Source organism: Eriocheir sinensis, chromosome 34 (genome assembly GCF_024679095.1).
Source record: "Eriocheir sinensis breed Jianghai 21 chromosome 34, ASM2467909v1, whole genome shotgun sequence".
Classification (NCBI taxonomy): Eukaryota; Metazoa; Arthropoda; class Malacostraca; order Decapoda; family Varunidae; genus Eriocheir; species Eriocheir sinensis.
The window spans coordinates 1,131,183-1,144,161 of NC_066542.1; the positions used below are offsets into that span (position 1 = coordinate 1,131,183).

Consider the following 12,979-nt stretch of genomic DNA (forward strand, 5'->3'; position numbering starts at 1 on the left):
TCAAAGCTGCAGCGCGCCTCTCACAGTTTGACTTCAATTGATGGCGATGATGACTAGGGATTGACTACGTGAATGGAGAGGTGCGTTGTTTATAGGCAGGGGACTGGCAGGTTGTCTGGGCGGCTGGGGGAATAGCTGGGCGGGAAGACGGGTGAAGGAAATACCGCCTGGCTGGAGTGACGGGATGATTGGGGGCAAGAGGTCCTGGGTGGTCATACTGGCTGGTAGTCTGGCTGGTTGGCTGATCTGTAAATGTGCCTGGTTTAACACTGGGAATGATGGCAGACTGTGTGGATAACTTACTGATTCGCTGAGTGACTGAAAGATTGCTTGACTGACTAAAAGAATGGCTGTCTTGTGGTGGTTGCATGGCTGGTTTGGTTGGCTGAGTGTTGGCAGACTGGTCTATGGCCGATAAACGATAAATATACAAGTCGAATGGACGGAGGGTGTTAGCGATGACTGATTGCACGGCGATGTAAGCTGTCTGTTTAACTTGAGTGGCATACGATAGACTAAACTCCTGACTGACTGCGAGAGTTGACTGTTACCTGCTTGACTAAAAATGTTGTCACGTCTCCCAATATGTTTGCCAGTTTTTTTAAAGATGACTTTTTTTTAATCTTTCTAGCGGTTTTATTCGGATCGTTATATCTTGTATTTTTTTATTTCATTACCTAATATTTTCCCTGACGGTGCTTGGCGTTTTTCATTTTTTTTCACATTTTATTTAAAAATCAGCTTGCTTTACATTTATGATATTCTCTCAGGTATATTGAAAATAAACTTTTATTTTCAAAATAAATATAATTTTACTTTCTCACCATTCTACATATTTTTTTTTCTCGTATATATTCACCCCATTGCATTGATGTGTTTTCACTCAATACTTTATGCCAAACCTTTTTTGTGTGTGTATTTTTGTCCACTGTCGCGCGCCTCGTTCCCTCCTTCATTTGTGGTTCGTCACATCCCTCGCCGCTGCTGCTTTTAACAATTAATTACCTGTGGCACTCCGCGGTCACGTTCCTCGGCGCGTGAGATTCTCTTCGCTACTTCAAAATTCATTCCTCCAAGAACTTGTTAAACGTCTGTCATGACAGTATTCTTTATCCTTTCCCTTATTTTTTTACGCCATCCTAGTCCTTTCCGCGGTGCGTTAAATATATTACTCGTTACAAAGTTACCAGGCCTGAGAAGCATTAGGAGGAAGAGATGTAGCGGTGCACACACATGTTCATGGTACCAACAATAACTGAATCGCCTTAATGATGCATATATTACAGACCTTTGCAAAGCCAATATGTGTTTTCTTTTTCTCCTGGTCAACAAATTTCTTCTTTCTCAACTTTTTTTTTATGTTTGGATTCTGTATTTTGTAGGGGGCAAAAAAATACCACCCACAACGTTGACTTGATTATCAAAGGTTGCTTTTTCCAGCGTTGCGTTACTGTGTCCCGGTGAGTCACGTGCCGGGCTGAGGCGCAGAGTCACAAACAATGCGTATTATTGCGTCCACGTCGAAGACACTTCACGCCGTGTCGCGTGTCGCGCCGGCGGCGCTGAGTTAGTGGCTCTTTTGTTCTCGACGGCGAGTCAGGAGCGAGGCCGAGCGGTGCTCTGATTGCAGTTTACTGCCTCGTGCTCAAGCTAAAGGCAGGTGTGTGTGTGTGTGTGTGTGTGTGTGTGTGTGTGTGTGTGTGTGTGTGTGTGTGTGTGTTATCTAATTATATTAATATATCTTTTCCGGGATCTTTTTGCCCCGATCACTCTCCGCCGCCTTCCAGACGGCCCTTAACAGCGTGGCCAAAACGTCCTCAGGTGGCGATATCGTGGCCAAAATGTCCGTGGACAAAACGTCCGTGGCCAAACTTTCCGGCTTCCGACTAGGCGGCACGACAAACGCTGTTTTCGATTCGTTAGCTGCTCTGTGATCCGTATTCACAGCGTCACCGCAAAGCCAATCGAGTTAAATTTGTTTATATTTTTTTTTATGATGGTAGAGGTTGTTAACGGAATGCAGTTATCCACTAATGTAATATGATATTGGATGAATATGTTGAACAAACTCAGTCACCATCATCATATGTGACTTGCGTGCGTGAAATAGTTGATGCGTCTCTTTCCTGAGCCTAAAGATCCTAATTAACTACTGCAATTAACTGTAAAAGTGGAAATTATCTATATAATTTACCTTTTTCTACTTTAATAAAGCTCCCGATGTGCTGTCCTGGAGATCTATTAATCTACATTTAATGTACATGAAGATCGAAGCTTTTCGCGCTCATTATTCTGCTATTTTTCACCGCTCAAATACGCTTGGGACATTCAGCAATTCATACCCTGTCTGACTCTTTTCACTAAACTGTTCAAGGGCAACACTCCATCCTTGCGTCCTCATCCCTGCCTCTGTGTTGTCCCTTTTATGATGTTTTTTGACTTACAAGCTCGAGTATGTAAATAAAGAAAGTCTTGACCAGAATTCCATTATTTTTTTCCTCACGCAAACGACCTTTAAGTTTCACAACGAAATTTTGAGACTGTTAGAAGGCGCCCTGATTCTAAGATGCATTGCTTCCAATTTTTGTGGCGGCTACCTGATATTTTGATAGAATATGTATACTCCTGAAAGTAGTGTCATAGACAGAAATATGACGAATTAACGTACCAGGAAAGCAAGATTATTAAACAAAAGTAGAACCATTATGACGGTGATACTCAAAATAAAACTAAATCGAGGAAGATGAAATCACATCAGGAACACTATTAAAGAAGCAAGTTAATGAAAGAGGGAACATAAGTGTTCAAGATATTCAAATACGTTAAGGAGTGGCTTGCGCAGGTTCATGTCATGTGTTTAGCTAATGATAAATGGACAACTAAGATAAAGAAAAAGTACCATCCCCACCACCGACAAGTGTAAAGAAGAATTAACACATCTGCTGAAGTATACTAGCATCAGAGAAGTGAAAAACATTTTGAGGGCCTTTCTCTGGAAGTGGACTTATATTAGCGTATGGTTATGTTATATGTTGAAGCGCTCACTCACCTGTAGACGGGGATGGTGTCGCTGTAGCGGTACCAGAGCACCACGAGGGCCGAGTCTTGCTTATGTTTGGGCGTCGGGGCGCAGGGCAGCTCGGCGCGGCCTCCCCTCACAACCCACACGGACCGCACCATGGCTGGGGAGGGAAGGAGAGGCCTGAGATGAGATGTTGATGTAAGGGGCAACGTTTCGGATGGAGGGCTCGACACTTTAGTAGAGAGAGCAAAGGACTACGCCTGAGGATGAAGGAAGGAGAAACTTAAGAAAATGAATATTATATATAGGGTATCACGCCTACATAGGAGAGAACTGGTACTTTAGAAGGGAGGGTTATTGACTACGCCTGGAGAGGAAATAAGGAGAAAGTGGGGGATACGTAAGGGTCTTCGCCTCTCCAGGGAAATCAAGGAGCGTGAGAGAAGTCAGAGCAAAGTGGTATAAATGCCCCAGTGTTTTTAAAGTGCTTCAAACCTTTTATGAATCTTTGTTAAGGTCTACGGATTACTAATGGTTGTGTGGGTGTGGGTGTGGGTGGGTGTTTAATATAGGGTGAAAGGCTAGGTTGAAGGGTCGTAATGTCAGGGAGAGTGTTATTAATGGGTTTCGCTTCCCGTTCGGTCTGTTTAGGATGCATTTTAACTTTACAGGGAGGGAAGAGGAAACGAGGGAATGGACTAGGATACATGGAGAGGGGATATGATGGGTGGGGAGGAAGTGTAGGGGATGAGGGAACCTAGGAAAGGGATGGATGGGCAGCCAGAGGAAGGGATAGGGATAACAGGGAATGGGTAGGTGGAGGTAAGCTACAGAAGTCTGGTGTGAAGTGTGTGAAAAGAACAGCTGCACAAGACACGAAAAGGAACCTCGTAGTTGCTTTCTTCCTCAGCGTGTGGCCGCGAACCTGCTGCGAAAAATCCAATCCCAGCTTCTTCCATGCGCCTGCTCCTCTGCCTTCTACACTTTCTTTTTCTCGTTTCTTTTCTAGTTCTCCTTTTTTTTCTTGTTTTATGCGTCTCCTTCAACTTCTCCGTCTCCTCTTTCTTCCTCTTCATCTCCTATCTCCTTTCAAGTTCCCCGTTATCTTCCTTTACCTCCTCCTTCTCCTTCTTCTCTTTTCTCTCCTCCTCTATCACTTATTTTACCATCATCTTCCTCCACCTGCATTCTCTTTTTCATTCGCTACCGTTTTCTTTTTCTTTTCCTTTTCTTTCCATTCTTTCTTTTCCTACTCCTCTTTGGTCTCATCGCTTTTTTCTTCCAACGCTTGAACCTAATACTGGTTTTCTAATATCCCTTCACGTTCCTCTCCTCCGGGGAAACCCATCTCAGGGGTCGGTATGTTGAACTATCCAGATCGGTGAAGAGCACCCGCCTAGCAATAGGAATTACGAGATTAGGGTAGCCAAAGAGGCCAAGATCGATCCCAAGGGCTTCCTTAATTTATTCAGAACGAAATTAAGGGAGAGAATTGGACCGTTGAAAACAAACACAGGGGAGCTCGTCGAGAATGGGAAGATATGAGTAAAATGTTGAACGACTATTTCCTCTCAGTTTTCACACAGGAAAATCCCACAACCATTCCGGAGAGAGTTCAGGTATATAGGGGAGCAGATAACGACAAGTTGAGGGATGTGACCATCACCGGGCAGGTGGTCCAGGATGAGATTGGTAGGTTAAAGAAAAATAAATCGCCAGGCCCAGACGAAATCCTTCCGCGTATCCTGAAAGAATGCAAGAAGGTTCTTAGTGGCCCACGTACCAATGTCTTTAGGATGTCGGTAAATTCTGGGTACGTGCCCAGCCACTGGAAATGTGATTCGAGTCGGGGGTTGCGCGGGTTGAGTGCTCCCTCACGTTGGAGCTGTTGGTGTTCTCGCCTTCGCGTTTTTTGGCTTTCGAAGAGCCACTTGGTCACAGAACAACCTCCCGAAACGGGCTGCTCCAACATGGTTTAAGTAGATGCCATCGGCAAGGAACAAGTCCGAATCGTAGTAAAAACTGTTCCACAAGTTAGCGAACTGGACGTTTTCTTGCGAGCAAAGGGACTGGAGTCTGTTGTTCGTGCTGAAGGCCTTACTGTAAAAGTTAGATTCGGCACCGACCCTCGGGAGTATTCCTGAGATTATGATGTTACTGGCATCCGCTTTTCGTTTATACTGCTTGATCATGCGGCGGTATTTATCAAGCAGTTCCTCAGAACGGATTGTCTTTACGTCATTTGTCTTCGCGTGAATGACAAAGAGTGTGTTTCGGTCGACATTAAACGTAACATCATCGCACGCTGCAGTGATGTCGTCCAGTCTGGCACCTGGATAGCAGTATCGTTTTCTGCGGCCGTTTGATGAACGGCCACATAACTCAAGCAGCTGGCCACGCACCATGGAGTTCCCAACTTGGCGAGTCTCAAACTCATCCTCCATGGTGTCTTCCAGCACCTGGAACCTATTGAAGGTAGTGGAGGAGGAGGAGGAGGAGGAGGAGGAGGCTGTTACTGCGTCTCTGGTCATGGAGGTGTGATGTTACCAAAGGATATAAGCGGAGGAGGAGGAGGGCGTTAGGGAAGGAGAGGAGAAAGGGGAGAAGGAGGCTGCGTCTGCCGGAAGAGGATCTCAGGGATGCTGCCACGGGGGATAAGATATGCTCTTGACAGGTATAGTGGGAATAATAGAGTAGGTGGAGGTGAGGCAAGAAGAGGCAAATACAGGGGTAAGGAAAGGGTTTGAGTTATCAGCTGGAAAGAGAGTAATAATCAAGAGGGTGTGAGACGAGGAGCGAAGAAGAGCAATGTCCTAAGATGAGATACGTGTGAGTTAAGCGTGTATATTCTCAAGATGAAGGACCAATGAAGATGAAGAGGGGAAGGGAAAGGTGAAGATGAGGAAGAAGTGACTAGACGAAAGGAGAAATGATGTCAGGAGAAAGGGTGAGAGGGAGACGTGATGGAGGTGAAGAAGAGAGGAAACAGGAAACAGGTAGAGAAGAGAAATTGACCAGAAAGGAGATGGAGGAAATGAGGGCACGAAAACATCAGGAAAAAGGAGGGAGGAAGATCAAAAGAAAGACAGACTAAGGAGAATGAAGACATCAAACGAAATTAGGGTAAAGGAAATGTGAGCGAGGAGTGATGGAGTGGAAGAGGGGGAACAACAGGTTAAAAGTAGAAGAAAGATCAGGAAGGGAACACAGGGGGAGAAAAAAAAATCAGCGGCAAGGAAGTAAGAAATAGATAAAATACATGAAAATTCAGAAAGGATGAAAAACAAGAAAAAAGGAGACTGAGAAGAGGAAGAAATAAACGGGAACGAGGGAGGAGAATAATGGAAAGGTAGGGAAAAGGAATACATAGGAATACATTGGTAGAACAGACACCAGAAGACCTGGCTGTCTATGGCGAGGGAAATTGTTTAATCCCTCTACTACTAGTAATCTACGCGTGGTAGGACTGGATAGAATAGATGAAGGCTCCTTCCCACCCACCTCTCCCTCCGGCAACGTGCCAGCAGGAAATAGTTAGAAGAGAACACCATGTGCCCTTAAGGAAGAAAGGGACATGGAAATTTTACAGTAAAAAGAGAAATAGGAGGAAATTACTACCCTTAAATTACGCTACTGGTGACCTAAGGTGTGGGGGAATTTATTAAGTCATCAGGTTGGTGCCGTTCTGCAGTGTGCCTGAAACATACGAAAAAGGGTCAGTAAAATCTTATAGCCCTGAAGTACTTATCCAATGAAGACTTGAAGCTATTGATACTCTGTGCGCTAACTACTGACGGTGGGAGTCTATTCCAGTGATCGACGACTATTATTGAAATAACTTCTGCTCTCCAATGTGTTACATCTGTTTCCCTTTAACTTCATACCGTTGCTGTGTGTTATTGTGTTGGGGTCTCTCTGAAATAGACTTTCTGGGTTAATATTTTCGAATCTATTAAGGATTTTGAACACTTCGAATAAGTCCCCTCTTATCCTTCGCTTTTTTTAAGGAAAACATATATAAACGCTTTAAACGCTCGTCATACGTTGCTCGTCGCTGTATCCTTTCTAGCAATATTTGATCTTTGATATAATTCGATGACCAGAACTGGACGGCGTATTCTAGATGTGGTCCTACAAATGCTGAATATTATCTCTTCATTAGTTCGGTTGATTTATAATCAAAGTTTCTTGAGATTATTCCTAACATAATATGGGTTTTTTACTCGCCGATGTACATTGATCGCTCATTTTAAGAGTGTTACTAATAATGACACCAAGATCTTTTTCTTGTTTCACTTCCCTGAGCTCATGTCCTAGAATCTGATATTTAAAGTTAGGGTTCTTTTCACCTATATGCATGGGAGTTGGATAAATGAATGAATAAGAGGGTGAATAAGAGGAGGAGGACAAGGAGACGTTAAGAGATGAGGAAAGCGTAATGAAGAAATTTAATGTGAGAGGGGAACGATAAATCACATGTTAGCGAGGGAAGGAAGGGCGAGGAGAACTGTTGGTCGAAGGAAGGAGGAAAGTTTAGCAGGGCTGCTGAGCGCCGAGGATCATCTTGAGGGGTCAGTGGCAAGGAAATTGCTCAGTCGGAAAAGTTCCTGGGATCTTTTTTAATGCCGGATAGTCAATACGCCTCGAATTTAACACCCGGTCTGGTTTATGCGTCGCGAGTCCACCAGGAAGTGTTTGGTGGGAGGGAAACTTCTGCATCTGTAGGGGTGTTCCACGTAAAGTCTTGAGTTACTGTGTTTGTGTGTGTGTGTGTGTGTGTGTGTGTGTGTGTGTGTGTGTGTGTTGTGTGTGTGTGTTGTGTGTGTGTGTGTATGTGTGTATGTGTGTGTTGTTTGTGTGTGCTGTGTGTGGTGTGTGTGTGTGTGTGTGTGTGGGCTGATCACGAGTTGGACACGCTTTCGCCACCAGGTACCCTCATGACGTGAGCAAGTGCTCATTAATGTCGATCTCAGGGTACTGGCAGGACCTCACATACCACACACCCCATTCACCTTGCTCAAGGGGGACAGTAACCACTCCTAGTCAACGGAAAAAATCCGGCCTGATCGGGGCTCGAACCACTGCTTGTTTGTCCGTGAAGCCTGTTGTTGGTAAAGTATAAGTAGTAACAAATGTACGGAAGTGGGGATTGCCTCAGCGGGGGGGACTGGAAGTGGGGGTTGGGGGGGTCAGCGGGGGGGGTTACGGAAGAGGGGGTATCTGGACCCCCCCCAACCCCCAGCCACCCATCTCTTTCACCTTTTCACCCCCCCCCTCACCCCCCCCCCTCACCCCCTCTCGGACTAGCGTACGGAAGCGAGAAGGTGACGGGAGTAGGGGTGCCCAGCAGGGAGGGGGGGGGGTGTGACGGGAGAAGGGATACTTGAAGGGTTAAGATAAGATCTTTCTTTGACCCTCGAATGACCACGAGATTATAATCACGGAAAAGGTTAAGGACATTAGGTTAATGACCAGGCTGAAATATGAATTTACTCTCTAATGCAAGTCCGAAAATAAAATAAAAAATCGCCATTGAACGTAAGACTCGATAAATTATTTAAGTTTTTGCTGGATGTATTGTATCATTATCTTCTTATTTCTCATTTCTCAACTTGTTTCTTCTTATTTCTTTCCTCAACTTATATATATTTTTTACTCCGGTTATTTGGTGCCATCTAACCCTAAACACTGCAGCACCAAGTCTTTTTTTTTTCTGATTTTGCATTAATTAATGTCTTATATCTCATTTCTTAACTTCGATGTCATATGACCTTAGGCGTTGCCGCATCGAATTTACCTTTTTCCGTGAAAAAGGGATCATGTGTGTGTGTGTGTGTGTGTGTGTGTGTGTGTGTGTGTGTGTGTGTTCCATTCCCCTCCGATTCTTGAGAAATCTGCGGCTAGCTCGAAATTTTGTGGGCCATCTTTTTTAGCCGATTATATGCTCCGAAGCGGAATTTAGTGAGGATTCTTATGGTATCTTCAAATTCCTCATACGTCTATTAGTTCCCGAGTTACACCGAGAAAACTGATTTTTTTTCTCTCGTCAGAGTAGCCTAACAAATAAAAAACACTCATTAATTAATGTCTTATATCTCATTTCTTAACTTATTTCTTCTTATTTCTTTTCTCAACTTGCATTTCTTTATATTTTCTGCCTGCTCTTCGGTGTCATATGACCTTAGACGTTGCCGCATCGAGTTTACCTTTTTCCGTGAAAAAGGGATCATGTGTGTGTGTGTGTGTGTGTGTGTGTGTGTGTGTGTGTGTGTGTGTGTTCCATTCCCCTCCGATTCTTGAGAAATCTGCGGCTAGCTCGAAATTTTGTGGGCCATCTTTTTTAGCCGATTATATGCTCCGAAGCGGAATTTAGTGAGGATTCTTATGGTATCTTCAAATTCCTCATACGTCTATTAGTTCCCGAGTTACACCGAGAAAACTGATTTTTTTTCTCTCGTCAGAGTAGCATAACAAATAAAAATCACTCATTAATTAATGTCTTATATTTCATTTCTTAACTTATTTCTTCTTATTTCTTTTCTCAACTTGCATTTCTTTATATTTTCTGCCTGCTCTTCGGTGTCATATGACCTTAGACGTTGCCGCATCGAGTTTACCTTTTTCCGTGAAAAAGGGATCATGTGTGTGTGTGTGTGTGTGTGCGTGTGTGTGTTCCATTCCCCTCCGATTCTTGAGAAATCTGCGGCTAGCTCGAAATTTTGTGGGCCATCTTTTTTAGCCGATTATATGCTCCGAAGCGGAATTTAGTGAGGATTCTTATGGTATCTTCAAATTCCTCATACGTCTATTAGTTCCCGAGTTACACCGAGAAAACTGAATTTTTTTCTCTCGTCAGAGTAGCATAACAAATAAAAATCACTCATTAATTAATGTCTTATATTTCATTTCTTAACTTATTTCTTCTTATTTCTTTTCTCAACTTGCATTTCTTTATATTTTCTGCCTGCTCTTCGGTGTCATAGTACCTTCGACGGTGCCGCATCGAGTTTAACTGTTTCAGTGAAATAGGGATCGTGTGTGTGTGTGTGTGTGTGTGTGTGTGTGTGTGTGTGTGTGTGTGTGTGTGTTCCATTCCCCTCTGATTCTTGAGAAATCTGCTGCTTGCTCAAAATTTTGTGGGCCAACTTTTTTAGCCGAATATATGTTCCGAAGCGGAATTTAGTGAGGATTCTTATGGTACCTTCAAATTCCTCATGCGTCTATTAGTTCCCGAGTTACACCGAGAAAACTGAATGTTATTCTCTCGTCAGAGTATCCTAACAAATAAAAATCGCTCAGAGCTCCTCATCTACGTTCCTTAGAAAGATTGCCATATGTTACTATTAAGAAACTTATCCCAACAACTGCAAATTTGACGCACTTTCATCGAAAACTTAATTTTAATAATTTTTTATTTACTTTTATGGCGCGTTTCGCGGCATCGTCCGCCAGAACCTTTTACCCTTGATGACATGAAATGCGTCATCGTGCGCGAGAGGGTTAAATAAGTCAGATTTATCTCAAATTCACTGTCTGGGCAGACAAATATTCGGAAAAGAAGGCAAACCAGTTTGTAGATATATATAAATATGCCGTATATTCACGTCCTTATGGATATCTTCTTGTTGATTAGGGTTTAAATACTCCTGAATCCCTACAGTTTCGCTCAAACATTGTTGGAGAGCCTCCCAGATGAACGCGTATTCCAATGGTGAACTCCAGGAAAAAGGAACTCTTACACGTTCTATACTCCCAACATAACGAACCCTATGGTTTAAGCTCTCAGCTACTTCTGATCTTACTCTCTTAAGCCTTTGCAGTTACTTTCTTAAACCATCGAAGCCCGCCTTCCTGAAGTCAGGTATTAAGTCTTGTTTCTGCTGACTCTATCCTCCCATTTAATATTAAATTTAATTTCCTTATGATGACTGTTACATAATGAACACCATTCCTCACTGTTGCTTATTATGTGCTATTTATTAGTTAACAACAAATCCAAAATATTTTTCCCTCGTTCGCACTGTTTTGTATATAGAACGAACTTACATTAGCTGAACCCACACTCCTGGAAGAAGCTAAAATTTTCTAAAGGCTACAATAAAATCAATATGACCGATGAAGATACGGCACGTCACAATGAACAAACTCACTGTCTTCTCTGTAAATACGGGTTTTAAAAGGTAAAGGAGTAAAACATCATGACCATGAAAATCAGGAAACAATTACATTGAAGCTTATTGTAATAGATGCAACCTTCAAATGAAAAAATCACAAATTGCAGCGTACTCTCATTGCACATTATGCGGATTACGACATGACGTTAATCCCGCGTGAATTAACGCTACCTGGCTTTGAAAATCAAACTAAGACCAAAACATTCAGTTCAGAAATACCATGAAGTCATCATAAATGACTTGAGATTTATTGACACGTATGTCTTTATGTCTGGTTCACTCGCGGCTTTAGCGAACCAATTCATCAGCACTGGGAACGAGCCCATGTGCACACAACAGATGTTGAAAGATGTGCCAGCACCTGCGTTACCATTATTGATCAAGGAAAGCAGGTTTTTTGTTATGACTATATGGACTCGATGGAACGACTTTCTGAGACACGTCTTCCATCCCGCGAAGATTTTTTTCAATTCGCTTCAAGAAGCAGAACTTTCCGAAAGTGATTATAAACATGCTCAGAATGTTTGGAAAGTAGCTGGATGTCAGAGCCTGATGGACTATTTGTTGCTTTATGTAAAAGTGGATGTTGGCCTTCTATGTGATGTCTTCCTAGAGTGGAGAGGTATTTTGAAAACCCAGTGGAGGTTGGATATTGTAAATTATGTTAGCCTGCCAGGATTTGCCTATGACTCTTTTTTGTTAAAAACACAGCAGGAATTAGAGATGCTTAGTAGCCCACACACATATATCATTGCATTCAAACAAATGTGCGTGGGGGCTACACAAGTGTTGTGCGTCGTTTTGTACGCACCAATAACATCTACACGAACCCTCAGTTTAATCCAAAACATGATAGAAACACTTTCCTTTCATATCTTGACTTCAACAGTCTTTATCCCACTGTAATGCAAGAGAAGTTACCGTGTGGAGATATGAGAAAACTAGATGAGACAGAAATGCACTGGTTTTTGAGCGGGAGGGGGCTAGGTCAATCAAGCAACCGATGGCGATTTTGGATACCTCATTCTGTGCAATACTGAGGCTGTCTCACGTGAAGTCATTGAGAAAACGGATGACCTCCACTGACCATCAGAAGACACAATATCATCAATAGAGATATATCGTCAGCCGCACACGAATGGTATGAAGAAGAAAACCGTCCAGTACCGTGTAAGAACATAAAACAGATTGGAACACATGTTGCTCAGGAGAAAATACTGTTTGCTCTGTCCCTCCTTAAACTGCTATTCAACTAGGCCGGGTTGTTAAAAAGTGCATGCTATTTATATGTTTAAGCAAACGCACTTTCTTGCGGACTTCATTCAGGATAACATAGAAGCCCGCAAAAGTGCTACTTGCCCTATCAAGAAAACTGCAATCAAGTGTATTTCAAACAGCATTTTTGGTCGATACCTGATGAACGCGGCCAAATATAGTGAAGACATAGATATTGTCACCAACCGCGAAAAGTTTTTGAAGCTGGCCGAAGTCCTTACTTTAAACGCGTTGTACCCTCAATGATGGTCATGTAGTTGTAGTTCGCCATAAGAAATATTCACAGGCGAATCATCCAAACTACATTGGCTACTACGTCCTAGAGCTGTCCAAGCTGCGACTATATGATTTCTTTTACAGTATCATGAAGGCTCATTACGGGGATCGGGCGAAACTAGTGTATTGTGACACTGATTCCTTAATAACAGAAACTGAAACTCCTGATCTATTAACAGAGTACTCGCAGGAATCCTTTAAAAGCTATATAGACACAAGTAACTTTAGCTCC

General features: G+C 42.9%; 1 protein-coding gene across 1 annotated transcript in view; it reads right to left on the reverse strand.

The window, feature by feature from the left end:
- LOC127007172 (uncharacterized) overlaps positions 1 to 12,979 on the reverse strand; it is a 94,544-nt gene that overhangs the window by 47,921 nt on the left and 33,644 nt on the right. The window contains exon 2 of the mRNA XM_050877889.1: positions 3,050 to 3,182. Within this exon, the coding sequence (XP_050733846.1) occupies positions 3,050 to 3,182 (133 nt within the window). The remainder of the gene's footprint in view (positions 1 to 3,049; positions 3,183 to 12,979) is intronic.